The sequence below is a fragment of the Zeus faber genome (genome assembly GCF_960531495.2).
Source record: "Zeus faber genome assembly, chromosome: 16".
Lineage (NCBI taxonomy): Eukaryota > Metazoa > Chordata > Actinopteri > Zeiformes > Zeidae > Zeus > Zeus faber.
The window spans coordinates 10,915,368-10,927,623 of NC_137202.1; the positions used below are offsets into that span (position 1 = coordinate 10,915,368).

The 12,256-nt window shown below is 45.3% G+C and overlaps 1 protein-coding gene across 1 annotated transcript; it reads right to left on the bottom strand.

The window, feature by feature from the left end:
• Nucleotides 1-4,780: 4,780 nt before the first annotated feature.
• ogfrl1 (opioid growth factor receptor-like 1) lies at nt 4,781-12,035 on the bottom strand (the record flags this gene model as incomplete). Its single annotated transcript, XM_080017064.1, has 7 exons — nt 4,781-5,339; nt 8,542-8,687; nt 9,499-9,565; nt 10,116-10,194; nt 10,579-10,657; nt 10,965-11,051; nt 11,850-12,035. The coding sequence occupies 7 exons, from the start codon at nt 12,033-12,035 to the stop codon at nt 4,781-4,783; spliced, it is 1,203 nt and encodes a 400-aa protein (XP_079873190.1).
• Nucleotides 12,036-12,256: the final 221 nt, after the last annotated feature.

Here is a 12,256-nt window from a genome sequence, read left to right on the forward strand (position 1 = left end):
GAACCTCCTTCCACCTCTGAAAAGTGCCCTTATTCAGATTTTAACCCTGCCACTGAATTGGTTCGTGCAAGCCGCTGATCTCAGTAAATCAATCTTTGTTTTATTGTGGGACCAGCATCATTTAAGGTCAGAATTTAAACTCTGCTCCTTGAATTATATCAAATATAGCAGTGCACCAAGGAGCACAGGTTTAGTTGCAGCGTTATGGGGCAGATGTATGGATATAATCAAGATAAATTGATAACTGACTCAACCGGTGTATTTTTCCCTTTATAGAATTTGATATTTTCCTATGTAATTAGCCGCGCTGTGTTTCTGCAAATGAGTGTTAAACCTTCTCTCTGCCAAGTCTGACATCGTGTTCCTGCTCGTGCCTGTCAAAACAAAACCAGGCCTACCTGCTAAAGAGCGCTCGCAGCAACATTTTCACCCTGTATAAATAATGGATTCAAGTAGAAATAAAAAGTGAAAAGCTTGCAGCCCACACCGTGTCAACATCATCCGTACACAATTGCTATAGCTGCAGCAAATGTGATTTGGATAAATCAATAATATAACGACTGTGTAAAAAAACAACCCGAGCTTGCTGAGCTAAGAAAACATTGATTTCATGAAATTTTGATCTATTTTTCTTCTCGATGTTGTCAGGCCTTTCTAGAGGACGCCCACACGAGCATCCCAGAAGGAAATCTGTATTGAATTCCATGTTTTGTTTTTTAGAATTCCAAAGAATGTTCTGCAATGGCCTCCCATAAATTCCAGCCTCCGTTCATTCTTGTTCATACATGGTGTATTAAAGGGCATTATCACATTATTTTAATTACATACGCATTAACTTCCATCTGCATTATCTCCAGAAAATGTGCACTATAAGCAACTTAATCCGGTTTTATTTTAATGACAAACCCAAGCCTAATTCTCTGACTCCTGGAGCTTGAAGTGGGTCAGAAGGGCAGAATGTAGGCGAGTGGAACAGAAATGGAAGGCAAATTAATTTCCACGCGTTAATGACATTTCCATTTTCAGAGGTTAGTTGAAAGCGTCAGATCGCCTTTTTTTCCTTTGACCTCGTACAGTGAGAATGTTTCCTTTAATGGGGACTCCATGAAGTGTGGACTCGAAGCTTTTCCATTACACAACATTGCTTCTCCCGTCTCTTCAACGTTTCAATCACAGGTGGGACAAAAAGATTTCGACCTTTTCAGAATTGCTCATGAAATTGTCTTTTTAATTATTCATGATTCACAATGTTATTTACAAAGCATCGATATAATATCATTAAGACAAATGTGAGCATCTCCTTGACTTAAGCAACGCAAGACAGCGTCCAATCCAAACTGACCCAAACGTTGTTACGTCAATTCCAGAACATGTGAACTTGTGAATGTTCATCCATATCGACAGTTAACTGACCATAACTAGCCTCGCTGGTAAATCATTCTTGGCAAGAAAGGCGGACCCACCAACAATGGAAACAGCATATAGAGAAGGACATGTACAGTATAATGCAAATACATAGAATGGCTTTTTCTTAAAAAGTAAAAGCCTAAAACTTATCAAATAAGATGTTTTTTGTACAAAATAATAAGGGATTACCACTTTAAGTGAACGATATAAAAAGTGCCACTTTAAAGCACAAAAACACATTAAAGAAGTCACTCTGTCAACTCGGCTGTTAATCTCGAAAGGTCGCTTTGAGCTGCCCGGCATCTAAAGAGACCTTTCAAACTTTCATACTTCCAGTCACGGAGTGATTCTTCACCAAATACATCAGATGAAAAACTCTACGTTTGTCCTTCAGCGAGACTTTGAAATGGTTAAGCCTGTGGTACCACTACGTAACAGGAAGACGCTCCTCTCTAAAGGGGGGAGAGGTGGAAAAAGGTACACAGTTAAAGAGAGGAGGTAACCGGCAGCCTTTTGAGTCCGAAATGCTCATATAAACTAATCGTTGAAGCATACACACACTATGTTTCGGACTTGGGAAAAACAACACAAAATGAACATTCCCGTCCTGTGTGCTTGTGTGTTGTGTCTCTGAGAGAGAAAAAGATGTGTAAGCTGTGTGAGATTGAGACGGCGCTCAGAATACGTTGTCGGGTACAGTTGACAACTGTCATATCACTTACACATCCTCCCCAAATACCTGCTCCGCAAATCACATTGAGTGGCACAGAGTGACAGAGAGGCCGAGATACATTACGGGTGCTTGATGTGTGTGTGTGTGTGTATGTGTGTGTGTGTGTGTGTGTGTGTGTATGAGTTTGTGTGTGTAGAGCTACCCCTCCCTCCCCCTCCCCTCTATATGTATCTTAAATAGTTTCCAAGCAAAAAACTACAATACTCTTTGTTTTTGTACAAAATGTGATCTCTCCGCACCTCACACTCGAATAAAAACAGTTAAACGCAATCAGACGCGAGCCAACCTGAATGTCTACACGTGTTGCAATTACAGTATATAACACTTCATACAAGTCTATGTTTTAGTGCAACTTTTGGTTATAATGATGAGTTGGGGAAAAAATACATTTATTATGAACAAAGTTGTTAGCATTTATCACATAAATTTCACATTTGGGTGTGCTACAGTAGAGAGTAGAGGCAAATACAGTATATAGCTGTAACTGGAAAATGAATGGTGGCAATTGGACAATAGATTGTATACAATGATCCAATAATCGACACAGCTGTGTTTACAATAAATATCGGTAGAACTTGCATAATCTTTATCTAACCAATGATTTTGTTTCCGCTTAACAGAGCACAAAGTTTCATACTTTTCCACGAATTAAAAACTAATTTCATTGATTACATGTTTTGACTCCTTTTATACTTGCACTATTATGTTACTATTATGCACTGTTATGTTAATATGCTGTTATATTATATGACTAAAATAAAGACCGTACGGAAAGCAAATGGAATCTGAAATACCCTTTACTGCATACAGACAATAAAAAATACAAAAGAGGCACTTAAGAACTTACATACAAGCACGCACGCCCACCCGTTCCCATAAACACTATATTAAAACACTATGCTGAAGCTACTTGAGCTCATGTTATCACTTCATTTACCTGAAAAGTTAATTTTACAATTATGTCAGATAGACTTGGCTACGGAGCAATGTTCAGACAGATCTAATTTCAGAACAGCATGGATCACCTCTCTGTCTTGCACATTGCATGGCTTATATTTTCATAGAACGGCGATTAAACCAGCAACAACAACATGTTAATGGCTCAAACGACACATTATTTTATCCAAAACCAAACTCTGTTGTTGCTACTGAGGAGTTGGAATTCAGCTGAACCTAGTTGCCTACACCTGAAAAGGCTATCGATGGTGTAACTGCGTATGTAGGATGCTACTCAAAATAACTGCTAGGACGCCTCCCAAAGACCTCTGGAAGATGAAATGGCAAGGGATTAATGAGCTTCGATGACAAATCCCGCCGGCGTGGAGGAAAACGTACTTTCCTCGGCTCGTGGACGGTATATCTGAGGCACCCAAGTCACAGAGAGGGATGTGACAGTGAAAGTCATCCCTTCCACAGCACACGGGGGTCGATGGGCCACATCACAGCCATCGAGCCACTCGATCACTACACGTCCGGGTTGGTAGGACACCAGTCCAATGCAGAGTTGTGGTGGACCAGTAAATCCCAGGGTGTTCAAACCCGTTGATCTTGAGTCTAGACTCAAAAGCGTTTGAGTTTGGCGTTGACTTGGACATGGACTTGACTTGAACTCGGCTCGCTCTTGGCCAGGTTTCGCCTTGACAGGTCTTGGGCACAACAATATGCATATCACTGAATATACCTTCCCGCCAATAAAAAAAAAATAAAAAAGTTTGGGAAGTTTCTCACCAAGACTTTGTTGATGTTACTTCTTTATCGAAAGCGACTGGCGACGGACAGCGACTGCGACGGAAAGTCAGGTTGGACAAAACACTGACAAACGCTTTAAACTGTTTCGAAGGTAATAGAAGGGTGTGCTCCAACAATCATCCGTGTGAAGAGACAATGTTCCTTTGAACAGGAAGACAAAAAATAGTCAAGAGGTGCAACACACGACATACATACCGTCCGCTTCCTCTAGCTGTCTCGTTGAAGGTTCACACTGAGTGACAACGTGCGCACCCATGCTAATCCAGTTGCTGGGGCTCGGTGAAACACAACTCAGTGTTGAACGTTATTCTTCGTGGCTCCAGAGTGATCTGTGCAGTCATTTACAATAATGGGAAAGCGCAGCGTCGGGTTTGGACGACTGGTTTGCGCACCAACTAGCCCTACTATAAACAGAGATTAAAAGTTCAAATTTCAAAAGATGGATTTTCAAGTGTATTGCTTTCATTAAAAAAGAAACATCCGGCCTCGACACCATCTTTTCCAGCCTGCTTTTTAAACGCTAGCCCGGGTTAAGTCCAGCTGCTCTCGCTGCACTTCTGCACATGGTCTATAATGCTTGGATAGGACAGGGCTTTCACGTAGTTTGTGGATGGTGAAGGATCTTGGCATTAACATGAGATGGTCTGCACCCAAAGGTTGGTTCTGCAAGGAAGCAACAACTTGTAAGAATGTTCGATAGCCAAGATTAATTGATTCCAGTAGCCCAGTAGTCCAGACAACGGCTTCTGGTGTGGCTGGTGGGAGGTTAACTCTTCCCGGTTGAGATGCATTGCTTCCGATGTGTTTTTGCTTTCGATGATTCTTTTCTCGTTATTGGTTTTTATCTTGGCTCGGCAGATGGACACGCGCCCCCTCCTGTCCCCACGCACCTCACAGAGGAACCATCTCGCTGTAGTCATTCCTCTGACCCCTTTCCACGTCGCCACTGCCCACAAACTCCAAACCGCTGAGGCCACCGGCTCCCCCATGGTCGAGACATGTGACAGAGTTTCCACGAGAAAAGATTGCGATGCCGGTTACCCCCCCAACGACGGTCTCCTCCATCTTCCTCTGTTGCTCAGGTGTTGGAGCAGGCGCTCTGATCCCACTACTCCCAGCACCACCACAGCTGCTACTACTACTACTGCTGCTACTACTACCGCTGCTGCTGGTGCCTCCTGCACCGCGCTGCTTGGCCGGCGGCCCCCACAGGAAGGCGTGGGCCGGCCGGTAGTGTTGCTGTGCGTAACGGAGAAGGCGCCTGCGGGCGGACGGCAGGCGGATGGTGTAGACGTAGTACTCCAGGGCGCTGTGCTTCATGTTGGGCAAGGTAGATTGGCACAGCGACTCCTCCAGGAGCAGATGCACCAGGGGTGCCTTGAAGGCCTCGTAGCCCAGCTCCCCCAGCGACTTCAGGATGCGTGTGATCCGCAAGTAGTTGTGCTGCGATCTGCGAGACGGAGGGGATGGAAGGATGAGGGTGGGTGTAGGGGTGGGGGTGGAGATGCTATTCAATATAAGCTTTTGCATCTGGTGAGGAAGGTCACTCAAAGTTAGTTCACCTAATCACGTGTTCTTTAGATTATTGTAATGCATGGCACAGGGAGCGCAAGCAACCTTGGCTTGGATTGGCAGGGATAGCATGACATTATCAGACTTAATTATGTCACTTTTGGCCAATTCTGGGCTTCCTATTCCACTATTGGAACTGGGGGGAATAATGTTTCTGATAATGCTTCTTTAATGAACATTACAGCCATTTGGAAAGTGGCAGCACACAGATGGTGCTTGGTGTTTGCTTTGCCAATTTGCAAAATCATCAGGTCCAATGTCAAAACAATGACAAGGCCACTTAAATTCAATCAAACCAAAGTGAAGCAAAGTTTTTTGAGAAGCTGCAAATGTGAGAGAGTAGAATTCTTACTACTTTGCAAATATGATTTTTTTATCTATTGTCAGTTAACAGTGAAGTTGAATGTGTCTGAATATTTTGTGCCATATAAAGGCTGGTTGCAGTTTTACTTCATATCAAACTTGAGTTCTTATTATGCTTTAAGCTTTCTCCGGACAGCTCCATTGAATAAAGCTGAAGGCCCCTTTAAACCAACCAAGTCTCAACTTGGCCTTGACAAGTTGTGATTGGGCCACTCGAGCACCCATCGTAAGGCCTGCCCCCCAGTATATATACTGGGTCACTGCCTGTCATACTTCCTCTTTGCTTGTTCAGCTCTCCGCTGTTGGAAGCAAGCCCTCTATTACGGAAAGAAAGAAAGTAAACAATTATGTGTGGGCTGCGGCGCGCACATGACCAGCAGGGATACCCGTTGTGCGTCGGCTGTCTCGGCCATGCACACACAGAAGCAACCCGGTCGGACCCGTTCTTTTGCGCCAACTGCTCAAGTCTGCAACTGGAAGTCATCCGCCATCAGGCCGACATCTTCGAAACCCTTCCTAGTCGCCCCCCGTACTGCCAAAATAACTATGAGTATCTTGGGGAAATAGCTTTCCCGTCCTCGGGCCTTTGAAGGCCACGCTCCCCTGCCTCTCTTGATCTCCCTTAGCATCCCTGTCAGGTGGATCAGGAGGAATTAGCCACGCACCAGGAGTTGTGGGACTTCCACGCAGCCCAGTGGGGCTCCGTGTTGGAGAAGGAAGGGGAAGGAGAAGAGCCAGGTGAGGATGCACAATGTGCAACTCACAAACCATCCCAGGGGCCTTTTCACCATGAGCTGCTGTACCACCTGGAGCGGGCTGTGGCGAAGCTGGGGATCCTTTTGGCAAACCCCGTGTCGTGAGCCCCTGCAGAACCCCGACTCATTGCGGAAGCAATCGGAATCGCAGAAACCAGAGCATGCCTCTCCGCTTGTGTGAGCGTAAGGAGACACGTATGCACAGTTTCTCCCTGGCTCGAGAGGAGGATTTTAAACGGCTATGCGCTGCAGTTTGCCCTTCCTCCACCAGCGTTCGCTGGAGTCACATAAACGGAAGTCTTGGACTCAACGTCCTTCTGGAACAGGAAATTCAGTCTTTGCCGGAGAAGAACGCCAGTTACCTGGTAGTGAAAAGTGAGCCTTTTTCAGCAGATATTTCCTGATTCCAAAAAAAGATGGCTCTTCTCTGAGACAAATTCTGCATCTGAGAATTTTAGACAAAACATTGAGAAAGCTCCCGCTTTGAATGTCAACACACAGTGACCTGTTAAAATCTATCTGACGGGGAGACTGGTTCACGCCGGTGGATTTGAAAGATGATTACTGTACTTTCACACAAATTGTGGAAAGTCACAGGAAATATCTAAGGTTCATAACTAGGACAGGACAGGTCATACGAGTTTTGTGTTCTCTCATTTGGACTCTGTCCGGCCCTCAAAGTATTCACTATTTCTGTGCAGGCAGCTATTGCCCCCTTTGCGCACCCAGGGAATAAAGGTTCTGTCACATCTGGACGATCTCCTGATAATAACGGGGTCCAAGGAGTGAGCACACTCCCACCTGAGGGCGCTGCTCGACCATCTCCACAGCCTGGGTTTTCTGGTGAATTGGAAAAAGAGCGCTCTGGTTCCAGCCCTGCGCACTATGTACTTGGGTCTCGATCCGGACTCACGGTCTTGCTTTATCTAAACCGGCTTTTCAGCCCAAGAACATAAAAGAGGGATTCAAATCGACCACGATTAATCGCCCTTTGTTTTCTCCTCCTCCCTTTGGGACAGAGGAGGCTGCATACTCTGTGCCCTGTCCGGGCACTATTGGTCTATGTGGAACGCACGTGCGCCGTGCACCAGTCCGACCAGCTTTTTCTCTGTTATTTCACCTCCGCACCCTATGATTCGATTTTTATACGCTTGAATTAGGGTTTGAGGTCACATCAGCCAGTTGGTCCTTGGAATCGACTACCCGGACCCTGGGTTCTATGGCTCTGCCTTTGGGTGCTTGCATAGGACAAATCGGTTCTTAACTCGATTTTCGGTTGAGGGTATACAATATGGCATAGTAAGAACTTGAGTTTGAAATGAAGTAAAACATTTGGGTTGTGCTACAACCCTGGTTTTACAAACGAAGAATGAGAGCTCTTTCTAGGCCGGAGGAAGTATGACAGGCGGTGACCCAGTATATATACCGGGGGGCGGGCCTTATGATGGGTGCCCGAGTCGCCCAATCACAGCCTGTCAGTGCCAAGTTGAGGCTTGGTTGGTTTAAAAGGGCTTCCAGCTTTATTTAGTGGAGCTGTCTTGAGGCAGCTCATGGCATAGTAGGAGCTCTCGTATTTTTTATCGAAAATGGCGAATAATTACACAAAGGTAAGTTAGATAGACACCTGTAAGAAAGATAGACATACACCAACATAGGTATAGATAACTTACCTGCCTATGTCAAAACTGTATTATCCTTCTGTATCAGTGTGGAAAAATATTCAATGCTTCTTTATCTTCATGAAAAAGGTGCTAAATGACTGCTGTTGGAGGTATTGCACACACTTATAACTGTGTGAATTCATACTGGTAGGAAATATAGCTCTGAAAAACCAAAGTATTGCGGGTGTGAAATGTAATGTAAAATGAAGAGCAAAAAACATCTTCAAAAACCCCGGCAGCATTAATAGCAGGGTTTCTGAGCGTGTGTGTGTGTGTGTGTGTGTGTTTGAAAGCCACTTACACATTGAGGTGCTGGAAGCGCTGCTGCCAGTTGGGAGCACGAGCAACGTTCCCACTTTTATCCAGAAGCTTGACGCCATAGAAATCCAGCATAAGGCAGTAGGCCGCTAGGAATCTCCGCTTGGCTTCCCGAGTGCTTTGGAATTCCTGGCAACAAACGGCGGACACGGAGCAGGGCAGAATTACATTTTCAAGAGCATCACAACGACCAAGGGCAGCTAAGGTTCTGAAAATGTTTCCGTCTGTATAGCTTCTTTCACACATGCACTCCGGACAATGTCCAGATAATGACCGCACCTGCTTATCCGGACATTGTCCGGAGTTTCCTTTCACACGTCGCAAAAAAACTTTTCTTATCCACGTCAGACGCGTTTACACTACCTGGAAATAATCTGTTTGGTTTAAACGAGGGATGGAGCCTGGATAGAGTGCGCAGGAGGCAGTAAGTGACGCAATGACACTGCAGAGTTTTACAGCAAACCAAGATGGCGGACGAGGCAACAGACTTATCAGTAGTTGGGCTCTTTTTGCATTGATAGTACATGTAATTGGACGTATCCACAATATAAACGAGAGAGTGGAAAGTAATAATAAAGAAAGGAGTACGCAGCAGCTAGGCTCGGTGCAGGAAGATCTGCATGAAGGTAAATAACTGTCGCATGATAAAGACGCCATCAGCAGGCGACACGCCCACTCGCCTGCTGTGAATGATCCGGACAATCACCTGCTCTGTTCACACATGGGCTAAATTGAACATTACCCAGACTTTGTACTAGCTTGCTGGCTGGGTAAAGCCCAGGTCAAATAATTTGGACATTCGCATTCACACATACAGTACATGCTCATCCTGGTAATGTCCAAATAATTTCAGGTTTTCAGTGCATGTGTGAAAGCCGCTTATGTGTCTCAGTGCATGCGTGCATGCGTTTGTGTGTGTATGAGTGTGATTCTGTCTTACTTTGATCTCATCCTGAGTCAGTTCTTGTGCGTAGAAGTTGAGCCCTTGTTCTCTTAAGGGGAAAAGCCTGTGATACAACACACACACACACACACACACACACACACACACATACACACACACACAGACACAGGGACGCACAGGACATGTAAGTGAGATAGCTTCCAGCTTCTCGCTCCAACTCCATCTGCACAAATCCCTGTTTGACTATCTACGTTCTTCGTCTCTCAATCTTTGTCAGTCTCACTGTTGAGGAGTCTATTCCACTTGTCTCCACACTCTTTCAGTGTTCCTAGGACGGCTGCCAATTGCCATCGTGCATATGGAGCTCAAACCATTAGAGTGACAACCGTGGAGAGAAATAGATAGCGATAGAGACAGAAAGAAAGAGAGAGATGGGAGAAGAGAGAGGTACTGCATTAGGTTGAAGGGATTGCAGAATGCAGATGTGTGATATGAGGAAGAAGCATATAAGGAAAGTTGATCAGACAGACAGACAGACCAACAGACAGACAGACAGATAGATAGAATGATAGATAGAGAGATAGACAGAGAGATAGACAGATAGATAGATAGATAGATACACAGACAGATAGATAGATGAAGTAGAGTCTTACCACTGGATGTAGTTATGATTGTGCTCCAGTTTGTCATAGTCTCCCCTCCACTCAGTGAGTATCTCCTCCACGTAGATGCCTACCAGAGAAAAAACACGGGCCCTTTCAATACAAGCATTTCAGTGTGCATGTGTGTGTGTGTGTGTGTGTGTGTGTGTGTGTGTGTGTCTGTGTGTCTGTGTGTGTGTGTGTGTGTGTGTGTGTGTGTGTGTGTGTGTGTGTGTGTGTGTGTGTGTGTGTGTGTGTGTGTGTGTGTGACAGAGAGGGCACAGGCATATGTGTAAACACTGGACTTATCCCTAATCCGCCGGTATGTCCAAGTCAAACATGTCCTTTAGCTAATCAAAACTCACAGATCCCAAAACCAATATCACTCCATTTGGTTAAGAGAGTCCACACACACTTTTGCAGATGTGTGGGTCTGTGCGTACGTGCGTGCGTGTGTGCGTGCGCTTGCACTTACCATCTGGTATGAGAGGGATCTTGTTCAGGTAAAAACGCAGGTTACGGTACTCATTGGACTGCCGGGACTCTTTGTAGTTCTACAAAAAAAACAAAAACACATCACCAGTGTGTGAGCGTGTGGGTGTGTAGATCATGTGGAAAGGAATGGGTGACAGTAGCAGCACAGTCTCCAAGCAGGGGAGTGAGTTGTTTGAGAGACAGTGAGCGAGTGAGTGAGTGAGTGACTGAGTGAGTGAGTGAGTGACTGAGCGTGCGTGGGTGCGTGTGTATGTCTGTGTGAGTGTGTGTGTGTGTGTGTGTGTGCATGTGTGTGTGTGTGCATATGTGTGTGTGTGTGTGTGTGTGTGTGTGTGTGTGTGTGTGTGTGTGTATGTGTGTGTGTACCGGGTAGCAGTGCCGGTATTTGTAAAGATCCCTGGCGGCGTAAAAACTCCTCTTCATCTTTGGAAGAAACTCTGGGGACCCCGTCAGCTGGGAAAAGAAAGAAAGAAAGAAAGAAAGAAAGAAAGAAAGTATTTCATTTCACTTTTTTTTTCAACTTCTCACGCATTTGGTGTACGCTGATAGGCCTCAATGTGGATTTTCTACGATACCGAAACTTAATTTTGGGCCGATACCAAATGGATATCAAATGCCTATTAGGTGCATTCCCATGCCAAGAAGGTCAAATAGTGGCAACGACTGTTACAAAAAAAATTAACTGAAACAGATTTGATAGTGGCCATGCAACAAAAAGTACCTTCTCTCTGTGCATAGGAAAACTGGATCTGGTTTTGACCAAAAGCTGCATGGGTCTCGCTTCATAAAGACAATGTGGTCTCCTGGCGTTGCCAGCCCAAGTATTAATAGATGACCCTTCAACCTTTATTATATGTACAGACACACACCTTATACACCTTTATCCAATATAGCAGTTTCTTTGTCATTTATTAAGTTTATTTACACTACAGACTACAATGATTGTAATGTTAAAAATCAAATAATAGTCTAAATTCTACCTTGGAAAGGTGCAAAAACATGGGAAACAGGGGAAAGAAAATGAATAAATGTAAATGTAAAATAATCACTAGTCATAATCAATAAATGATTATGCTGTGACACAGTGCACATGGATGTTCCTTATAATAAAACATAATATATAATCTACAAAACAGAATAGAATAGAATAGAATAGAATAGAATAGAATAGAATAAAAACAGTTTCTCCATCCTGCGTTATTATGGTTTCAACAGCCTCATCACATATCATGTCTAAATTCATCCTTGTACCTGCGGGGACATGTCGCCGGGCTCAGCCGCGCATCGCACCCCCTCGGCCGGGCTGACCGCTTCGGAGGCGCCGCTGTCCTCCTCCGCCGCCTGGTCGTCGCTCTCGGAGTCCGACCCCCACGTCGAGTCGCATTCCTCCACTGTGCTGGGCTCCTTGTAGCGCCAGCTTCCCACCAGGTTTCCCATCGAGAACGCCGCTCCTCCGCCCTCTGCCTCCACCTACATAATGCTGCCTCGCCGCGGGTGAAGTTCCTTTTCGGCGGAGCTCGTTTAAATGGCTGTGGACGGGGATTTCCGAGCCCCGGACGAGACGAGCGCCAATGAGCGCCCGGCGCCGGTGACGAGAAGCCGGCGAACGATTCGTCCGTCGCGAACAGGTCTGTGAAACGAGTCGGGCGTGGGGAGTC